Genomic DNA, 18,671 nt, shown 5'->3' with positions numbered 1-18,671 from the left:
AGTCAGCTTCACTTTTGTGTATAATAATAATAACTTGCTCTTATGCAGGGCTTTTCATCAGTAGTGCTCAATGTGCTTTACAAAGGAGATTACTACTATTATCCCCATTTTACAGATGGGGAAACTGAGGCACAAGGAGGTGAAGTAACCTGGCCAAGGTCAACCAGCAGGCAAGTAGAACAGCTGGGACTATAATCTAGGTCTTCAAAGTCACAATCCAATGCCTTATTCACTAGGCTATATTGACTGTCCCATAGTAAGTTTCACTTTCAGGTTCTCGGGACTAAAATGTTTGGGGTGCACCCACCATAGGACAGTTTTAAAAAAATATTTCCATTGGCTACCTTAAACCAGTGTTTCTGAAACATTTCAGGTTGGCCACCCCTTATTCAAAGTCAAAATTTTTCACAATCCCTTTACATTTATTTTATTATAAAAGTGAGAGTAAAAAATTGTATCCATGTCAGGGTTCCCTCCCCACTCTGAACTCTGGGGTACAGATGTGGGGCCCCACATGAAAGACCCCCCTAAGCTTATTTCTACCAGCTTAGGTTAAAAACTTCCCCAAGGCACAAATCCTTTCCTTGTCCTATATTGCTGCCTCCACCAAGTGATTTAGACAAAGATTCACAAAAAAGGACCACTTGGAGTTCCTATTTCCCCAAAATATCCACCCAAACCTCTTCACCCCCTTTCCTGGGGAGGCTTGAGAATAATATACCAACCAATTGCCTTTACTAAAAGTACAGACCAGACCCTTTGATTTTTAGTTTCCTAAAGATAATCAATCAGGTTCTTAAAAGAAGAACTTTATTATAAAGAAAAAAGTAAAAGAAGCACCTCTGTAAAACCAGGATGGAAGATAATTTTACAGGGTAATAAAAAGATTTAAAACACAGAGGATTCCCCTCTAGGCTCAACTTCAAAGTTACAAAAACAGAAATAAACCTCCCTCTTAAAATTCACAAGCTAAAACAAAAGATACTCTAACGCATTTCCTTGCCTTTACTTACAATTTCTGTAATTTTAGATGTATTATTTCAAGTATCTTTGTAGGAGCTGGTTTACCTGCTTGGTCTCTCTCTCTCTGTCCTGAGAGGGAACAAACAAAGACAGCAGAAACAAAACCTCCCCCCCCCCAGATTTGAAAGTATCTTCTTTCCCCATTGGTCCTTCTGGTCAGGTGCCAACTAGGTTAATTGAACTGATTAACCCCTTACAGGTAAGTGATTCTGTACCTCTGGCCAGGAGGGATTTTATGTACTGCATACATAAAGTTGTTACCCTTCCCTTTATATTTATGACAATCCATAATAACAATGATCAGTTTATATAATTCATTGGTGTGTATTTTGAGAGGTTGACAAAGAACACTTGACCTTGATGAGGGAGGGTATGAGGGGAGCAAGATTTTCTTGGCTTTAGATGGTAATAAAATTTTCAATGCATCACAACGGGCAATTGCCTTTTGTGACCTCCTAAAGGATGGGACCCACCCGTTGAGAAACACTGACTTCTATAGAAACATTTCTACTGCATGACAAAGCTTGTATTCATAAAATCTAAATTTGGGGCCTGATTTGAGTGCAGTTGTCAGGGCCAGGTCATGGGCAGTTTGTGGGCACAAAGTGAGCTGCTCGGTTTCAGACCCAAGGTCAGAGATCAGTTCAGGGCCAGAGCAGATCAAACTGCAAAGTCAGAGTCCATTATCCAACTGAGAGCATGGAATGAGAATCAGGGTGAGGCTGGGTCAGCGTGGGGAGTCACGTACTTTAATCAAACAACTCCCAGAAATGGCTTCCTGGTTTATATAGGGAGTGCCAGCCAATCAGGGAATTGCAGAGGGCTGCCATTCATGCCTCTTAGGGTGGGACTTCCTGCAGTACTGTTGGTTACAGCCCTGACTGAGTCCCTGGTTGCAACAAGGATGTAGCACCTGCCGGGAGCCCTACAGACCCTGGTTCTAGAACTCAGGGTTCTTGTAGCAATGTTCCTTTAAAATATATTGATTTTCATTGACTACAGACAAGTTAGCAATCTCCTTGTCCCAGTGGTAACTTTATCTTGGGCTGCATTTTTAATGATTTTTTTCACCGAGTCTGCTTTGCCATTACATTGCTATGGAGTTCCACTGATTGCTGAGGAAGTTTTCTTCGTTTGGTGCAAGAGCAGAATTAGGTCCACGGCTTGCAAAATGATCATCATTCCAAAAGCAATTTAAAATGAAAAGTCATCACCCAAACGTTTCTGATACGTTATATTTAGTTATATTTTAGTCACTTAATACATATCTGTTTACCAAATACAATAATAGATAGGGAAGGAAGCAGCCATTAGCAGAAACAGGGACACAAAACTGTCAATTCAAAACCCTTCACAGAAGGAGCATTCACTCTGTTCACAATTTTATCCATCTAAAGCGGAGAAGTACAGCAAGTTGGAATCATGTCAACCCTTGTACATCTGAAGTACAAATATTTTGGAAGCTCTAGTTTTATCAATTAGTTTAGTTAGCGGAAACTTGTACATTTCTTGACCCGTGAATTTAGAAACACTCTCACTTCCTGGATATCAGGATAGAGCCAGATAAATACGACTTACTCACAATATCTATGTTATTTTATGAAACTGCACTGGTAGGTTAAAAATGAACGGGTCACAAGTGCTTGAAAAGAAAAAAAGAAAAGAAGGCCAAAAAAAAAAAAAGTACTGTTGCATTCAGTTTTAGATTTACAGTCTGTGGGCCTAATTATATCTAATTTACACACTAGTTTTACATTCTCTGCAATGGAGGAACACTCCCAACTAACACCCTGATTTGGCAAGGGTCTGGATTTCGGTGGGGCTCAGCATGGGTGAGAAGAGCCCTGCGGCTAGTATGGCAGATGCCCGGCCTCATCCTATTGCACATCTAAGATGGCACTGTGCAGGCTCTTGCTTTGCTCATATCAGAGGTCAGGAGGCACTCTGGGCCAAATTCTCTGCTGATTTTGAAATGGTGGAACTTCACTGAGGTCAATGGAGCTATGTTAATTCACACCAACAGAGGAGCTGGCCCTAAGTTGTGGAAAAAAATCCAAAAATAAAATAAAAGCAGTCGTGTAAACTTTACACTGTAAAGGGTCATACCAACTTTTTTTCATTTGTCCCAAAACTGCCTCGGCTTGACTTTTAAATAAAACGCACAGTGTAATAACTGTACAAACACCTGTAAAAATGTAGGTCTCCTTTTAAGGCAGATAATCACATAATTTGAGTAGAAGAACACATTAAAATAATATCAAAGAGGGCAAGTTGTGCAGTCTTCACTTAAGCAAAACTGCCACTGAAGGCAATGGGCCAGAATGGCTGTAAGCTTGGGTTCTAAAACGTGAAGTTAATTTTAAAAATATGCCTGGATTCTACTATGACAAAGGAAATGTACAGATATATTGATCCTTCTCCGGTGCTAGTCCCCACCAAAACTCTCACCACCTTCGCTGGGACCATTCCCCAGCAACGCTTCTGGGATAAGTCCCAGGAGCTTATCCAAATTCCTGTTATAGCTTATGAATCCCTCACATTTCTAATTGCTCTGACATTTCATCTTGCTTCCCTGGCCGCCTTGCTTCTGAGGTTGAGTCGACACGAGAGAAGGTTTGCTGGCATAGCTATGCCTGTATAGCTAAACTAACACACTCTCCTAGAGTAGGCACAGCGTCTACCGGCAAAAAATACGCTTTTTCCGGTTTACCAGCATCTACACTGGGGCTTTTGCTGGTATAAAAAGGTCATTAAAAAAAAAAATCACACCCCTAATCAACACTATTGTATGGGCAAAAGTTTTTGGTGTAGACCTGGCTTAAGCTAAAATGTTGCTGGACTCCCTTCCAAGTCTGTCTGTGCTGCTTGCAAAAAGGCCAGAGAGGACGCTGAGTGACAAAAGGCACTTCCTTCCCTTGGGACTGATCCTGTTGTCATGTCAGCCGACGGCAAGCCTCTTTCATTGAAAACAGGATCAGACCTTTGGGGTTTGTCGATGTTGCAGCTACAAACTAGCCTCCCAACCTGGGTAGACAGACTCATGCTAGCAGGGCTTGAGCTAGCATGCTAAAAATAGCAGCATGAACTTTGTGGCATGGGCTGTCAAGCCTTGGGGGACTTGAGGACCCAATCTTCATCCTGAGCTGCAACGTCCACAGCTTAGCTTGAACCCACTAGCATGAGTCTGTATGCAGGGCTAGGAGGTTTGCTCCCAGCTGCAGTGTAGGTAGACATACCTTAAGTGTGCTGCCCTTGAGCACTCTCAGCATCAGCTGGTTTGGGGAGTACAAGCCCAGAAGCTGAGCCAAAGGCCTGGGATCTCCTGGATAGCAATGGGTGGCTTTTTTGGTACACATTATTTTAATAATGAAGTGCTTAGATTATGAAATCTTATTTTCATGGGTTTTTTACAATGCATAATTTTCTATGCTAAAATGTAAGTCCAATCCTGCATCTATACAACAAAACATATATTAAAATATCCCGTTATTTAAAAATATATACGGACATGGTAAGAAGTGATGTTGAATTCTCGTACTGGCACCTGCTTAGGAATATCCACCATAAATCTTCCATCCAGGTTGAATCATGAAATATAAAATCTGAGTCTGGAAGAGATTTTTTCCTCTTTTCTTACCATCTTTTAAAAATAAAAGCCACAAAAACAGTTCACATATTTCAGGAACTATTATCACTAAAAACAGCATCACTGCTTACAGTACCGTATATTTGCAAATGATTACAGCCATGATTTGCTTTGGATATTCAAAGTAAAAGTAAAACCGCTAGGGTATTAAGAATTAAAGAGTGGTGACTGTTTATGTGCAGAGACCAGGTGTTAAACATCACCCCTGCTGTGGCTTCATAGCATGTGAAAGAAAAGTCTAATTAACAGACATTCACAAAAGACACCAACTGCTGTGAATATGCACGAAGAATGATGTGAGGGCACATACTGCACTGTAAATTCTACAGAGCAGAATACTTCCTCTTGTGAATACTTGTAAGCCTGTGTACTGTAATGTACCTTGATACTGAAAGTTGTTCTGCATGTGTGAACCCTGGCCTCGTAGTGTGAAGCTTCACTGAAGTCAGTGGAACTATTCATGGACGTAGGTGAGCAGCTTGCAGAGTTGGGGCCTACAAGTGTAAGAGGATTCCAGAATCCCGGCAACATTTGAATGACTCCATTTAAAAATACTGAATTTCAAGATGCATCAATTCCCCAAAGTATGAGGAATGGCAAAGTTTTGTCTTGGCTTTCTTCTTCTTCTTCTTAATATTTCTTTCTTTTCCCTCCATCCATAAAGGAAAATAAAATAAAGGTGTTCAGTTAATGTCAAGAGTCTGGCATCCAACAAAATCAGGGAAATTCAAAATAAAGAATTTCTTAACCTATCCTTTCACATTGAGTGGAATTCACTCCTGTGCAGAGAGCCAACACAATGCCTATAAGTTACTTTAATTCTATTTAAGCCTTATTTAAAGTGCTGCATAGATCCTGTGCTAACTATGCACAAGGGTGAATCCACCCTCTGTTTTCAGCTGGTGTCAAGATCTTCAAGTTATGAAGTATTTTATATGCCGCAAATGCTACAAAGCCAATGTATGGTACAAAGGGGGTGGATTAAGAATGGTGTTTCAATACTAATTCAAAATTCCTAGGCTGTATGGGTCGACATCAGACCCTAACATCATCTGAAATGGGCAAATGGTTTGGGTTTTGCATGTCAGTTGCATTGCAGTTTTGGAAAGACAACCTGGGGTACAAGAAGCTAGGTCACGTTACCTATGAAGCCACAAAGTTTCAATACCACTTCAAAGAGGTGCTGTAAGGATTCAATGATGATCATGAGATGCTCAGGTACTATTGTGATAGGAGCCATATGAACATCTAGACAGATAGATGATAGGAGCATTATATGCTTCTTTAGGTTTGGTTGTAGGTCTGGTGTGAATGAATATTCTGTTCTGGTTTGGGCCTCTTTCCACTATGAATCTATACTTGTGTGGTTTAATGGTAATATGTGGCAGGCTATAATCATTTCATATTAGCAGTTTTGTTCAAACTAAAAATGGCCAACAGTTTTTAGCGTGAAATTAAAAGCCTTGGGCTAGTGTTAAAAGCAAAAGTATTTTGATGTTTTAGTTGCCTGGCTTTGCAGTGGTTGTCTGATAGCATATTTCTCTAGCACAGGAGCTGGCAGGTAAGCCCTGTGTCTCATTTTAAACAACAAATATGATTCTAAACAACAATGCCCAACAAATCTTGAGGGAACCTAGTTATCTGCAGTGCACTACACAAAATCACAGTACCGATAAACACACTGCAGTTGTGCATGCACTATTGACAGATTAAATAGACCACTGGTTCACCAAGGCTCAGGGATGGCTGTGACTCCTGTCCATATCACTAACTGCATCTATCAAATATGAGCATGAAGCAACACAAAACATAGCAACTAGCTAGGACTTGGGCTGCCCTTGAGGAATGTTAGTGTTTGTTACTTATTAACATGATGTAGCATTGGAAAATGACTCTATGCCTAATTACTTTTCTTAAAATATACAGACCAATCAGCTTAACTGTAAGATATGTGCCAACTGTGTTTTGGGCATATCTTTCAAAAGGGTGTCATGAGTTTTTTGATAAACTAATGAACGTTAAGCACATTGGAAGCTTGTCAAACGTCTTTTTTTTTTTTAAAGGACAAATTTACTTGGAATCATTGGAATTTTTTAGCAAAGAAAAACAAAGCAATAAAAGTTTGTAAGCCTTATGGATAAGGTATGGTGAAGGCTTTTACTGGACCACAGATTAAGGGCCACATTTGGCCCTTGCTTGGTGAATGGCACTCCCACTGAATCAGTTAACATTCTGCATTCAGAGATGGGAGTTTCAGCTTCTCCCTCTATCTAGACAGGAACCCATTGTTATGAGTTTCTTATTAACTGTGCTGCTCATATTAGTAAATGGAAAGCAAAAAGATTTACCATGTTGAGTGAGTTTATCAGTCCTTGGGAAGACCTGGAGTCACACTTCTGCATTGCAGAGACTGTTCAAAACCAAGTCTTTCCGTTACTGGAACTGGTCACAGAGACTAGTTCAGTGCTATCTCTCCACTAGCCTCTGGAGCGTGATCGAACTCGGTATGAGTGACTTTGATCAACCTTGAACATCGTCAGCTCAAAATTTCAACTCTTACTCAACTGTTACTGGGTTCTTGTTCCTTACAAGTGAAACAGTGGAAAAGAACACAGGGGAGTATTTAAGGCAGTGTATACACACAGCACTGTGATCCAAAACAGAGGACCCAGTTTTGCCAGCCTAGCTTTTGGGGTTCTCTTCTCCCTAATACATAGCAGCAGGCTTTCCTTTAGCTAGAAAAATGTAAGGTTAAAAAGTTGATTCTCCCTTGGGGAAAAAATTATAGTTTAGATAGTAAGAAAAAGGGTAGCTGAACTCAAACAAGTTCTGCAAACCCTGAAAAAACAGAATTCAAGAGATTCCCATCACCTCAATCTCCATTAGGGATTGCCCATCACTGAGACCTACAGTGTCATGCTGTGCATGAGGAATGTTGATTGCTGTAGTTGTAGTAAAAAAAACAATGTTTTCCCCTGGGGCCAGGAGAAGAGTCAGCACCACTGATTTTGACGTAAGAGTTCCGAGTAGCAGCCGTGTTAGTCTGTATCCTCAAAAAGAAAAGGAGGACTTGTGGCACCTTAAGAGACGAACAAATTTATTTGAGCATAAGCTTTCATGAGCTACAGCTCGCTTCATCGGATGCATACTCAAATAAATTTGTTAGTCTCTAAGGTGCCACAAATAATCCTTTTCTTTTGACATAAGAGAGTTAGCCCTTTGCCGTATACGCAATGTAACATCTAAGCGCGATAGACAATGATCATAGGAACATCTGAGTTGGCCTCAGGCAACATTTCCCAACCATTATGGAGGGGTAAGCAGTAGGAGAATACTTGAGGGAATACAAAATAGATATGATGAAGAGGGTAACTCCAGCTAGGTAATAACTGTGAGCACACAAAGATTTAGAAAGCACAAACAGCCTACAACCCCTGGGTATCACAATCACTATACACGTGTGATCATGCTGGTAGTAGTAATATACATTATGATTTCTCTCCCTTCATAGGGGTGGCCTGCATCTTTAAGGTGCTTAGAATATGTCTGTAAAGAAGTACTGTCCTTTCAATTAATATAGCTTGTCACTGATCATAAGTGCCAAATTTTCTTTCCCTCCCCATAACAGTCATTTTGTCTGAAGCTGTTCCACCAAAATCCTTAAGAAAGGCACATTAGTTTGATGGAGACCTTTCAGTGGCTACCTTGGCAATACAAAGCTTCCTGAAATCATCAGGTATGCAAACCTGTCTCCAAGGAGCCAGACTTTAAATTCTAAAGCCGTCTATATCACCCTAAGTCCAAACTTCCATGGGAACCATGGATTCTTTTGTTCCAACAGAAGGCAGCAAGTTTTCTTCATCCAGGAAACGAAAGGGGAATTGCACTAGAAATCCATGAATCTTCTTTAATTCTTCTGCTGCTTTTGCAGCATCTTGGGTTACCAATTTTGACTTGGCGATGAAGTCACGCAGCTGGGCTAAATTAGTCACCTCATCACTGGGAAGGCATCGAAACACCTGATTTGAAATGGAAAGAGGAGGTGGTACATAAGCATACAGGAAAATATCACTACATGCCATCCATAGCGCAAACTAACGCTACTGTAAACACCTTCATATATATTGAAGTGTATTGGTTAATGGAGCCTGGGGAGCTTAACAATTTGTACACACACCTGTATGAGAAAATCTGTACATCAATCTCCCTACAAGAGATTATCCAAAATTAGCAATAGCTAGTTTGCTTGATCAGTGAGCCTTGCTTTGCGTACGGCCAAATAGAAGATTCTTTCCTGCAGGGCCTGATTCTCTCCTAACACATACTGATGTAAAACAAGAGCTCCAGAAACTGGAACTACAGTAACTCCTCACTTAGTGTTGTAGTTATGTTCCTGAAAAATGTGATTTTAAGCGAAACAATGTTAAGCGAATCCAATTTCCGCATAAGGATTAATGTAAACAGGCGGGGTTAGGTTCCAGGGAAATTTTTTTCACCAGACAAAAGGCTATATTATATACACACACACACAGTATAAGTTTTAAACAAACAATTTAATACTGGTACACAGCAATGATGATTGTGAAGCTTGATTGAGGTGATGAAGTCAGAGGGTTAGATATTTCCCAGGGAATGCCTTACTACTAAATGATGAACTAGCAATCAGCTGAGCCCTCAAGGGTTAACCCATTGTCGTTAATGTAGCCTCACACCCTATAAGGCAGCATGAATGGAGGGAGGGGAGACAGCATGGCAGACAAAGACACACCCCCTGTGTGAGAGAGACAGAGAGATATGCATTGCCCCTTTAAGTACACTGACCCCACTCTAAGTACACTGCCTTTTTAAGTAGATCCGCAAGTAGAGACAGAAGCTGCTGCGAGGAAGTTCCCTCCGTGTCGTGTCGTCCCCCGGCCCCCACTCTATGGAAATGGGGTAAGTGGGGTTCAGGAGCAGAGGGGGACACCCTGACATTAGCACCCCCACACACACTGCAAGCAGGAGGCTCCGGGGAACAGCTCCAAGGCAAAGGGCAGGAGCAGCACATGGCAGTGGGGGAAGAGACAGCTGAACTGCCAACAATTGATAGTCTGGCTGGGAGGCTGCTGCTCAGGGAACTTAGGGGATCGGGGAGCTGATAGGGAGGCTGCCGGCCCACCCTGGTTCAAAGCCCCCACCAGCTAGCTCCAACGGGCTGCTCTTCCTACAAGCAGTGGACAAAGCAAGTGGCTGCCAAACGACGTTATAAGGGAGCATTGCGCAACTTTAAACAAGCATGTTCTCTAACTGATCAGCAACGTAACAATGAAACAACATTAACCGGGACGACTTTAAGTGAGGAGTTACTGTACAATACTCTGTAAAATCAGTGTATAAATGTGAGGAGAATCAGAGTTGCTACCTTGCTTGTCTGCCAATAGTATTTAAGGGTCAAAAAAGTTATGCCATTGGCTAAAAGAAAACCCTTCATCTGTTGTGGCCCTTTCCTGCTCAGAGCTTGTGTAGTTTCATGACATTACACAGTATTCAATCCATCTTGATGAGATCTAGAGCTTGAACCCTCCCGCCCCACCAGTCCCTCTCCCACAAAGCCAAGATGTTGCTTCTCTCCTTTACATCCGTCAACAGTGAGCCTGTTGGGAGCAAAAAGAGAAAACGAGCCAGGTACTTCACCTTGTCAAAAATAGTGGCATTGCGGGCAGCTGTTGAAACCCACACCTCCTTGAAGAATCTGTCAGAGACTGGATCCTGGAGATCAGCATTGAGGTCTGCTGAACAACCAAGAACAACCCTGAAAAAGGAGGGGAAAGAACTGATGTCATTGGAAAGTAACACAGAACCCTCCAGAGGATTTTCATGAACAGGAATGTGATCCTTGTAATCAGCTTTCTTCTGGAGGAAAACAACACAAGCAGTTATTGAGTAAAGTGACCCTAGAAAACCACCCAAAAGCCAAGACTCATAAAGGACCCATGTTATTATTTTTATTATTATTATTTGCATTGCAGCAGTGCTTAGAGGTCCCAGCCCCATTGTGCTAGGCACTGCACAAACATATACCAAAGAGGTGGGGATATTATTTATCAGAGAGTGAGAAGCCTTCTGCTAAATCAACATTAGGTTTTCCAGAAGGTAGTAATGGAAGGGGACTGAAGTCATCAGTTCAGAATACCAGTCAGTCCCACCAATGGGAGCTGAGCATGTACATTTCACAAGAGAGGTTCAGCATCTTGCAAAATCAGGCTGTCAGTGGTGGAGCCCTGTGTTTGAGTCCCCTGCTCTAACCACTAGGCCCACTCCCTCTTCAATGTGAAAAAAACCTCAGCAACTCAATCCTGAAGAAGAAAGAAAAGGGTTCCCTTAGATAATGTCCTCAATACTTAATAGATGGTGCTGCGCACACTGAGATGTCCTTGTCTGCTGCTATTTCCTACACAGAATAATCTGTCAGCCTTAGCTCTGCCTTATCATTTCCTCCTTTATGTTTAAAAACCATCCAGATGGAAAATGGGGGGGGAGGGGGAATGTTTTAATGAGAGAATTGTTGTGCTGCTGGCCAGATGGCTTCTCTGACTGAACAAATTCCCAGTACAAAAAAAAAAAAAAAAAAATTAGACACCACCACCTACAACTGATAACAGTGCAGTGGGAGTATTTGTTCCTTAGCAAAGTTCCATTGTCTTCTGTGTACGTTCCCCTTACTGAAGGGGTCAAGGAAAAATTTAACAAAAACAGACTTCCAAGATTTGTAATCCAAACACTCATTGCGGGGGATGGAAAGGGATACTGCATGGGAAATCCTAAGTCTAGGCAACCACAAAACTCTGTGGGCTATACTCAGTCCATGTGTAAGTGGGTGAAAGTTCATTGATTTTCCCGGAGTTAAACCCACTCATATCTTTAATTCAGTGCATATCCTTTACAGACAATTGCACAGATGCTCTCTTTTCAAAATCAATGAGGAACGCAATCCCTGCAAGGCAGCAGGACTGCATCTTCCTGCACAAGTACAAAATATTAATTACCACAACCTGCTGGGAAAAGACCTTACTTGCTAAGACCTTCCTGGCAGCCAAGAATTTAGCATGAGATTTCCATGCACCGTAATTAGTTTCTAGCACTCATACCTAAAACACCGGAGGCGGAGAGACTGAGCAAATCGTCCAGCTTTGTAGTCCTTTCCATCCATCACTGAAGGGACCGTTTCGGTGTCTTGTACAATGATAGCCATTTCACTGTCACGTTTTCCCAGCATGCTGCGGTCATTGATGTTAGCAGAGCCTTTCAAAGGAAACAGAGAAACTATAACATCACATACAATACATACCAATTCCCCAAGGAATGCGACCACCACCAAAGTGATAGACCTGTTTACCGCCAGCAGGACATGGGCCCAGATCCTCAAAGCTATGGGAGTTAGGTATCTAATAACTTTAAGAACTGGGTCGTGCCAGCTCTTCCTTTGCAGGGCCCCAGCATTCACAGTATACCCTGAGACTAGGTAGAAAGACATACCACTCTTGTATGTAAAGGAGAGTTTCAATGAGTAGCTCTCCTCCAACCTCACACTCTTCTGTGTATATTCTACCACCATCACTTTACTGTCGACCCCCTCTACCATACCACTGTGTGGCTCCTTGCATGTGCATATGACAAGTTCAGCTGCCTGGACTTAGCTGACCTGCACTCAGTTGTCCCCAGTCTCTTCCAATGCAAGTGATAAAACACTATGAGAGTTCACAGGTTAAAAATCTCCTCCTTTGTCAGTAGGTGGTAGAGAGGAGGCTGAATTACCTTTGCCACTTCTTGAAACTGGAGAAGATCAATGTAAATGCCATGTGAACATTATCCATTTTTTTCTCGTTAGCAAAATAATTTAAGTTGCTAAGGATGGAGAGTATCAGGATGAAGATTTGTAAAGAGCAGATCCTCCATCAAAGCCACTTCTGATTTAAAGAGCCACAAAAGAGCCAAGATCAATATGTGGGGGGAAAAAATCTCCACATTCTCCATAAACTCCAGGGCATGAAAGAAGGTTAAACAATTTTAAATCAAACACAAAAGATTTAAAAACTTAATTTCTCAGAAGCCTCCAGCTATTCTTGCAGAGCGATACTATGGCATGCAAGGGCAAGGGTCAGAGTTTAATGTGGTCTTTATTTAATATGTTTAATGACACAAGCCGGCTTCTTTGTTTGAAGTCATTCTACGGATTTTCTTTGCTGTATTTATTTCATAATAAAAGAAAGGAAAATTTTTTACTTGGATTTGTGCCCTAAGCCCAGGCAGAATCAGTGTTAAAGTAAGTTGCACAGCAGAGCCCACTTATGTAGAATTAATGTTTCTTCTAAAATAAACAACAGAAAAAGAAAACACCTTCAGGGTTTTTTGTCGGGGCGAAGAGGGGTTAAGAAAGAAAGAAATCATTTCGGAGTCATACTGCACTGAGGCAGGTGGAGGGCTCCAGTTTCTAGCAACTGGTAAGTAAGGCTTCCAAAACTCCCAGGGGCCAAATTTTCATTTCTATGTATGGAGAGCTACGTGCACCAGTTCTCAAGTATTGCCAATACAATGAAAATATACCCTCCGGGGGCGTAGAAGCCATTCTAACCAACAGGGACATTTGTTCTTTTTCTATTCTTTGCTGTGCTGTTGATGTAGCATTAGAACATACTGTGCAAAATGTAAAGAGCCAAAATATCAGGCAATTTTTTCAGAACATATGCACATGTCCTAATATATAATTATAACTTTTCCCCTCTCTTTAAAAATGTTTTGAGTGCAATCATGGCAGTTTAAAGGTGCCAGAGTGACGGCATTGGAGAATAAGGTTATTTGGCCATATAACAAGAATGGAGATGGGTAGTAGAAGCTTCTCCCTGGTACTCGGCAACTGTACTTCATTGTGTTCTGCAGAGATCATCTCCAAGACTGGCAGGTTCTCTATGGTCATCCAGTCTTCAGTCACTCTTTCCAGGTGCCAATTAGTTCAGATTCTGATTGTGGTCTTTATGGTGGGAACACCCATACGCTAAGAACTGGGCTGAGAGAACCAGCTCATTTAACACAGATCAGCTAACTGCCAGTGCAGCCAAGAATCATTCTAATGCCTCAGCTATTTCAAATGGGTGTTTGTGTCAGAATCCTGTTACAGCCAGGGAGAAACTGGCAACTATCCCTAAGCAAGCCTTTGACTTTGTGTGCCCATTCCTGCATCTCCCACGGATTTGGACATCCAAGTGACTGCACAATCACTCTGCATATATAAAATGGACAATGCACTTCGGCACTTTGCTTAGTTGCCCGCCCAATGCTTGCAGAAAAATGTAACTTCAAAAGAGATTAATCTATACTGCACAGATATCAGGGGGAAAAAATGGCACAGAAAGGCAGACAAGAGTTTGTCTCAGGGGAAGGAGCAGCAAGAGACTACAATAGTTGGGATTTAGCAAATTAACATATACCCACAAAAACTCCAGGCAAAGCAAAAACTCTGCAACAAGCTGGTTCCTACATAAAGAAACCCAGATGCTTTAGTAATCCCAGTGACTGAATGTACTGACTACTGCTTTATCAGGAGTTGCTAGTGAGAAGGAGAAAAATAAAATCAACCCCCTCAAAATACTCCCACTCCTCCACAGTGCAGCTGAACTAAGAATTTATTCCTATGTGCTTCAACTACTCAGGGCTTCAGTCACATGGAATTCTTTTCTTTTGGGGGGCGGGGAGGAATTAAATTTAAATAATTTAAATCAATTAATCAGCAGGAAATTTAAGGGAGGACACATTTGTGCCTCACCGGCTTGTAAACATCTGTGTCACTGCTCTCCTACAGAAGCTGCAGAACCTGGGCCTTGCTTTTTCCACTGGAATGTTGGCACTTTAATAGGAATGTGCCAGATACATGGGGCAGCACTGGGGGATGTATTTAGTTCCACAGCTGGTACGTTGAGCCCAAGCCTCTTGGGTATGTCTACACTGCAATGTGACCTGCGGCAGCGTGTCTCAGAGCCTGGGTCAACTGACTTGGGCTCACGCTACAGGGCTAAAAATAGCAGTGTAGACATTCTTGGCACCCAGGCTCTGAAACCCAGCCAGGGGGTTGGTGTCAGAGCCCTGGCTCCAGTCCAAGCCTGAACATTTACATAGCTATTTTTAGCCCCAGAGTAAGAGCCCCCCGAAGCATAAATCGGTTGACCTGGGCTTTGAGATTTGCTGCCATGGGTCTTTATTATTTTTTTTTGCAGTGTAGACATACCCCTGGATGACAGCAAAACATATAGATAGCACATCACCACTCCCACTTCCATTTATGTGGATGCACCACAGCATTAGTCCTATGTTTATGATCATCAATAGTAAAACTATTGTGGCTGTTCTTCATACTAGAGACGTGAGAAGATTATCAAAAGGATAACTACGTAGCAAAACCCTCCCAATCCAAACTTCAACCTATCTAAGGGTATATGGTATCAGGATTGTCCCTGAGGTGGAGGACAGTATCATTCTGCTTCTTACAAGACCCTAATATTATGCTGCTCATGAGCAAAGCCTTCATACTGCTATAACGGGCTGAAAAGGGCTTTCTTAAAGAAATAGGAGTAACTCTGGGTCAGATTCCGCTCTTGTATTCTGTGGTATAAATAAGAGCTGAATTTGGCCTTATGTTGTTATTTTATGGCCTTATAATAAATATACAATAACAGAGAGACAGATGAAAATGCAATGAAAATTATAACGTATTTTCCCAATGGTCACATGTTCCCCAAGCCTTCCAAATTTTACAGCACATTCTGTTCTTTAAGAAACAGATGACAACTCGCAATTTAGTGGCTAAAGCTGAGTTTGATGAAAACAAATGGACAGAATTCCCTGTGGTGGGACAAGTTTAACCACCAAGGGAATTTCAAAGCCACATTTCTTTATCAATTAATCAGTACACTTTAGAAACCTTCCTCCATCTCACTTCCCCCATTAACTTGTAATTACTTTACATTTAAATTCAATATACAACACAGGGAATGTGTTAGCAGGTAAAATGGAACAGAGCACACCAAGTAGAGATAGCCACGTGCACTTTCAGTCGGGGTAGTCAAATGGTACAAATTTCCCCTGCAACCATCTTACTCACCAATTATGACAGTGTTGTCATCAGCTATAAGCAATTTGCTGTGAACATAGATGAGTTCAGTGACGAGATTTCCATCCAGCTCAGCATATGTTCGAAGCCCACAGAACGATATGTAGTTTATCCACTGATCTCCAACTGAGGATTAAAAGGGACAATGAGGTGGGAGTGAGAGGTGGTCATTAGTAATGCAGAGGCAAGGAAAAGCAAAACAGTTAACTTCCAACATCTCCTTAACAATAACCTAAAGTAAATAAGTCTCTTTAAAATAGATCTTACTCCCCTGTGCCTCTCTGTGCCATTCTGATCCATATAGGCAGCTTGACTGGCTACCCAGGGATTCCCCCCATTTTGTCTTGTGTTGTATACTAGCACCTCCAATTGATGCTAATGTCTGAGAATCACTTCACTAGTTGGTTGCTTTCTCTGACTGAGCTGTGGGGAAGAGGTTATAACCAGTTTTTTTGTCTGCACATGCTATGGAAACCATTTTCTATTTTAAATTAGCTACAATTCAGAGTTGCACAAAGATACATGAATCAAGGATGTATTATGTAGCACGTTTTTCATGGTATTATGATTTCCATCCAAGCAAATTTAAGGACACAGGCTGACCCCGAGAAAGCAATGATGATAACAGTGTTATAATTAAATAGTTTTATCTCTACATGGTCATTGGGTGCCAAGCAACAGTGTAACAAAAAAACATCTCTAAAACCACCCAAAGCCATATGATCCAATAAACAAAATCCAAGTGTGGTGAAGAATCATACATAAGAATTCCCCACCCAACAATCTATAAAATACCCACTTCTATTGTCCTCACTCCATCTTTGTGCTGCATAACCCAATGTTAGAAACCAACTTGACCACAACAATCTCAAGTTAAACAAAAATGAACTTTGGGAGTCTTGTCCACGAGGATGACACCGATTGGATCTTACTGCTTGATTATATTTCTTCAGATACACAGATGTTTTTGGCTAGTGTGTTTTCCTTATTTTGAAGATGTTTGAAGATATTCTTGACATAATTGCAGTATTTTGTGTTACTGAAGTTTATATTAACTGGCAACTGGATGAGCTCATTTATGCTTTATAGCTAATCAATCAAAGTTTAGTGTCCTCAAGACCTAATGATGAACATCACACAGAGAGGGAAACAAAGCACTTACTCTCTGCTTTCAATTGTGCCAGGATAGAATTCTCTCCTCTGCACATGGTCCTGGAAAGAATTAAGGCGGCAGTTACAAATACAAGTGATCTGAAGCAATGACATATAATTAGGTATGTGAAGTTAGCGATACTCCTAATGTGCTAATCACAAACACAAGACACATTTTAAGTATCACATAAAGAGAAGAGCTGTGACATTCTCAGAATACATTTTTCCTAAACAAATGTTAACATTGGTGTAGGACACAGAAGGCATAGAAGTTCGTATGCACCACTATGCACCACATAGAAGTTCATCGGTCACCTTATGCTGGGGAAGGTATTGTTGTCTACATGGGGATAGGTTTCAGAGTAACAGCCGTGTTAGTCTATATTCGCAAAAAGAAAAGGAATACTTGTGGCACCTTAGAGACTAACCAATTTTGCAAAAAGAAAAGGAGTAAATTGGTTAGTCTCTAAGGTGCCCCAAGTACTCCTTTTCTTTTTACATGGGGATAAAAAACCCACATCTGGCCTGGGTCAGCTAAGTTGGGCTAACAGGGCTGAAAAATCTCTGTGCAGACATAACCTAAGTACGATTCCTGCCGATCACTGGACTCTCAGTGTTGGTCCCTTGGTCTCACCACCCCTATGGTAGCATAGCTCTCTTACAAACCCATGCTGCCTTCAGCTGTCCCTCCCCCAGAAAGCAGTCACAGCAGTGCCACTTCCTTCCCCTTTCAGAGCTTCCCCCGCCATCACCCTTGTGCTGGGATTGCTTCTCTCTTCTGAACAAGGAGAGGAGAGCATCGGGGCCCAAGGATCAGAAGGGATCTCTGAGTAGTCCAAGCATCAGCTTTGAAAAAGACTATGGGGAAGAGTTTTAAAGGCATAATTGGTAGCTATGTGCCTAATCCCCAGTTACTTTCATTGGGATTTAGGGCCTGCCATCTGCGCCTTTGAAAATCTCTCTCTTCCCCGACCCCACCCTACCGCCAGGCTCTGTGGATTGCAAGATTACAAAACTTTGAGGCCTGCCTCAACCTTTACTCCTTGCAAAGTGATATATTTAGCACCATGAAATATATTTGGTGTGGGTCTTTTAGATGGGGCCTCCTGTGCTCTGTGTGAACATTAAATATCAGTACTTATGCATGTATTTCCTGGGTATAATATAAGTGCCTGTGTTTGAAAATGCAGCTGGTTATTCCTCTCAGGCTGATCTCAGGATCTGTGAGAGATATCTGCAAGAAATTCAAGCTCTGCAGAGGAAACCTAACTAGGAACCCTGACAAAAGCAATCTGTGAATTTACTTGGCTGACAAAACCACAAAACTCTGAGCTCCCTCTGCTGGCTGGGCAGCAGGACAGTCAAATAAAACACTCGTCTCTGGGCTGAATTGTCATCTTTAATGATGGTGGAGCTCAAAGATAGAGTTGTAGTGCTAATATTTGTTGTTGAACAAAATAAAGCCATATTAATTTCAGCTCTGTTGAAACCACAGGGAAAATTGATACTAAAATACTGTCAGGCTTCTAAAAAAATATCAAAAACAGACGGATAAACTAGAAAAAATGTAGTGATAGCATCTAAATTCCTAAGAGAAGGATGGAAATGTCAAGTATGAGTAAATTAAGTGTACCTCTATGTGCTTGTAGAAAAACTTATTTTGGAGCCTTATGGTGCATCCAGAAAGCAGGCTAGATAATAAGCTCAGCA

At 41.5% G+C, this 18,671-nt stretch overlaps 1 protein-coding gene across 2 annotated transcripts in view; it reads right to left on the bottom strand.

Moving 5' to 3' along the window:
- Positions 1-2,233: 2,233 nt before the first annotated feature.
- The window catches only part of PLD1 (phospholipase D1), a 125,336-nt gene continuing 108,898 nt past the window's right edge, over positions 2,234-18,671 (bottom strand). For both annotated transcript variants that reach the window (XM_084639430.1, XM_084639431.1), the window contains 5 exons: positions 16,972-17,021; positions 15,801-15,935; positions 11,797-11,950; positions 10,343-10,460; positions 2,234-8,688 (listed from right to left, as the gene is read on the bottom strand). In XM_084639430.1, coding sequence (XP_084495556.1) covers positions 8,464-8,688; positions 10,343-10,460; positions 11,797-11,950; positions 15,801-15,935; positions 16,972-17,021 — 682 coding nt within the window. In that variant the 3' untranslated portion in view covers positions 2,234-8,463. The remainder of the gene's footprint in view (positions 8,689-10,342; positions 10,461-11,796; positions 11,951-15,800; positions 15,936-16,971; positions 17,022-18,671) is intronic.

Source organism: Lepidochelys olivacea (genome assembly GCF_965140295.1).
Source record: "Lepidochelys olivacea isolate rLepOli2 genome assembly, chromosome: 9".
Classification (NCBI taxonomy): domain Eukaryota; kingdom Metazoa; phylum Chordata; order Testudines; family Cheloniidae; genus Lepidochelys; species Lepidochelys olivacea.
This window is presented reverse-complemented; position numbering and strand designations above follow the sequence as displayed.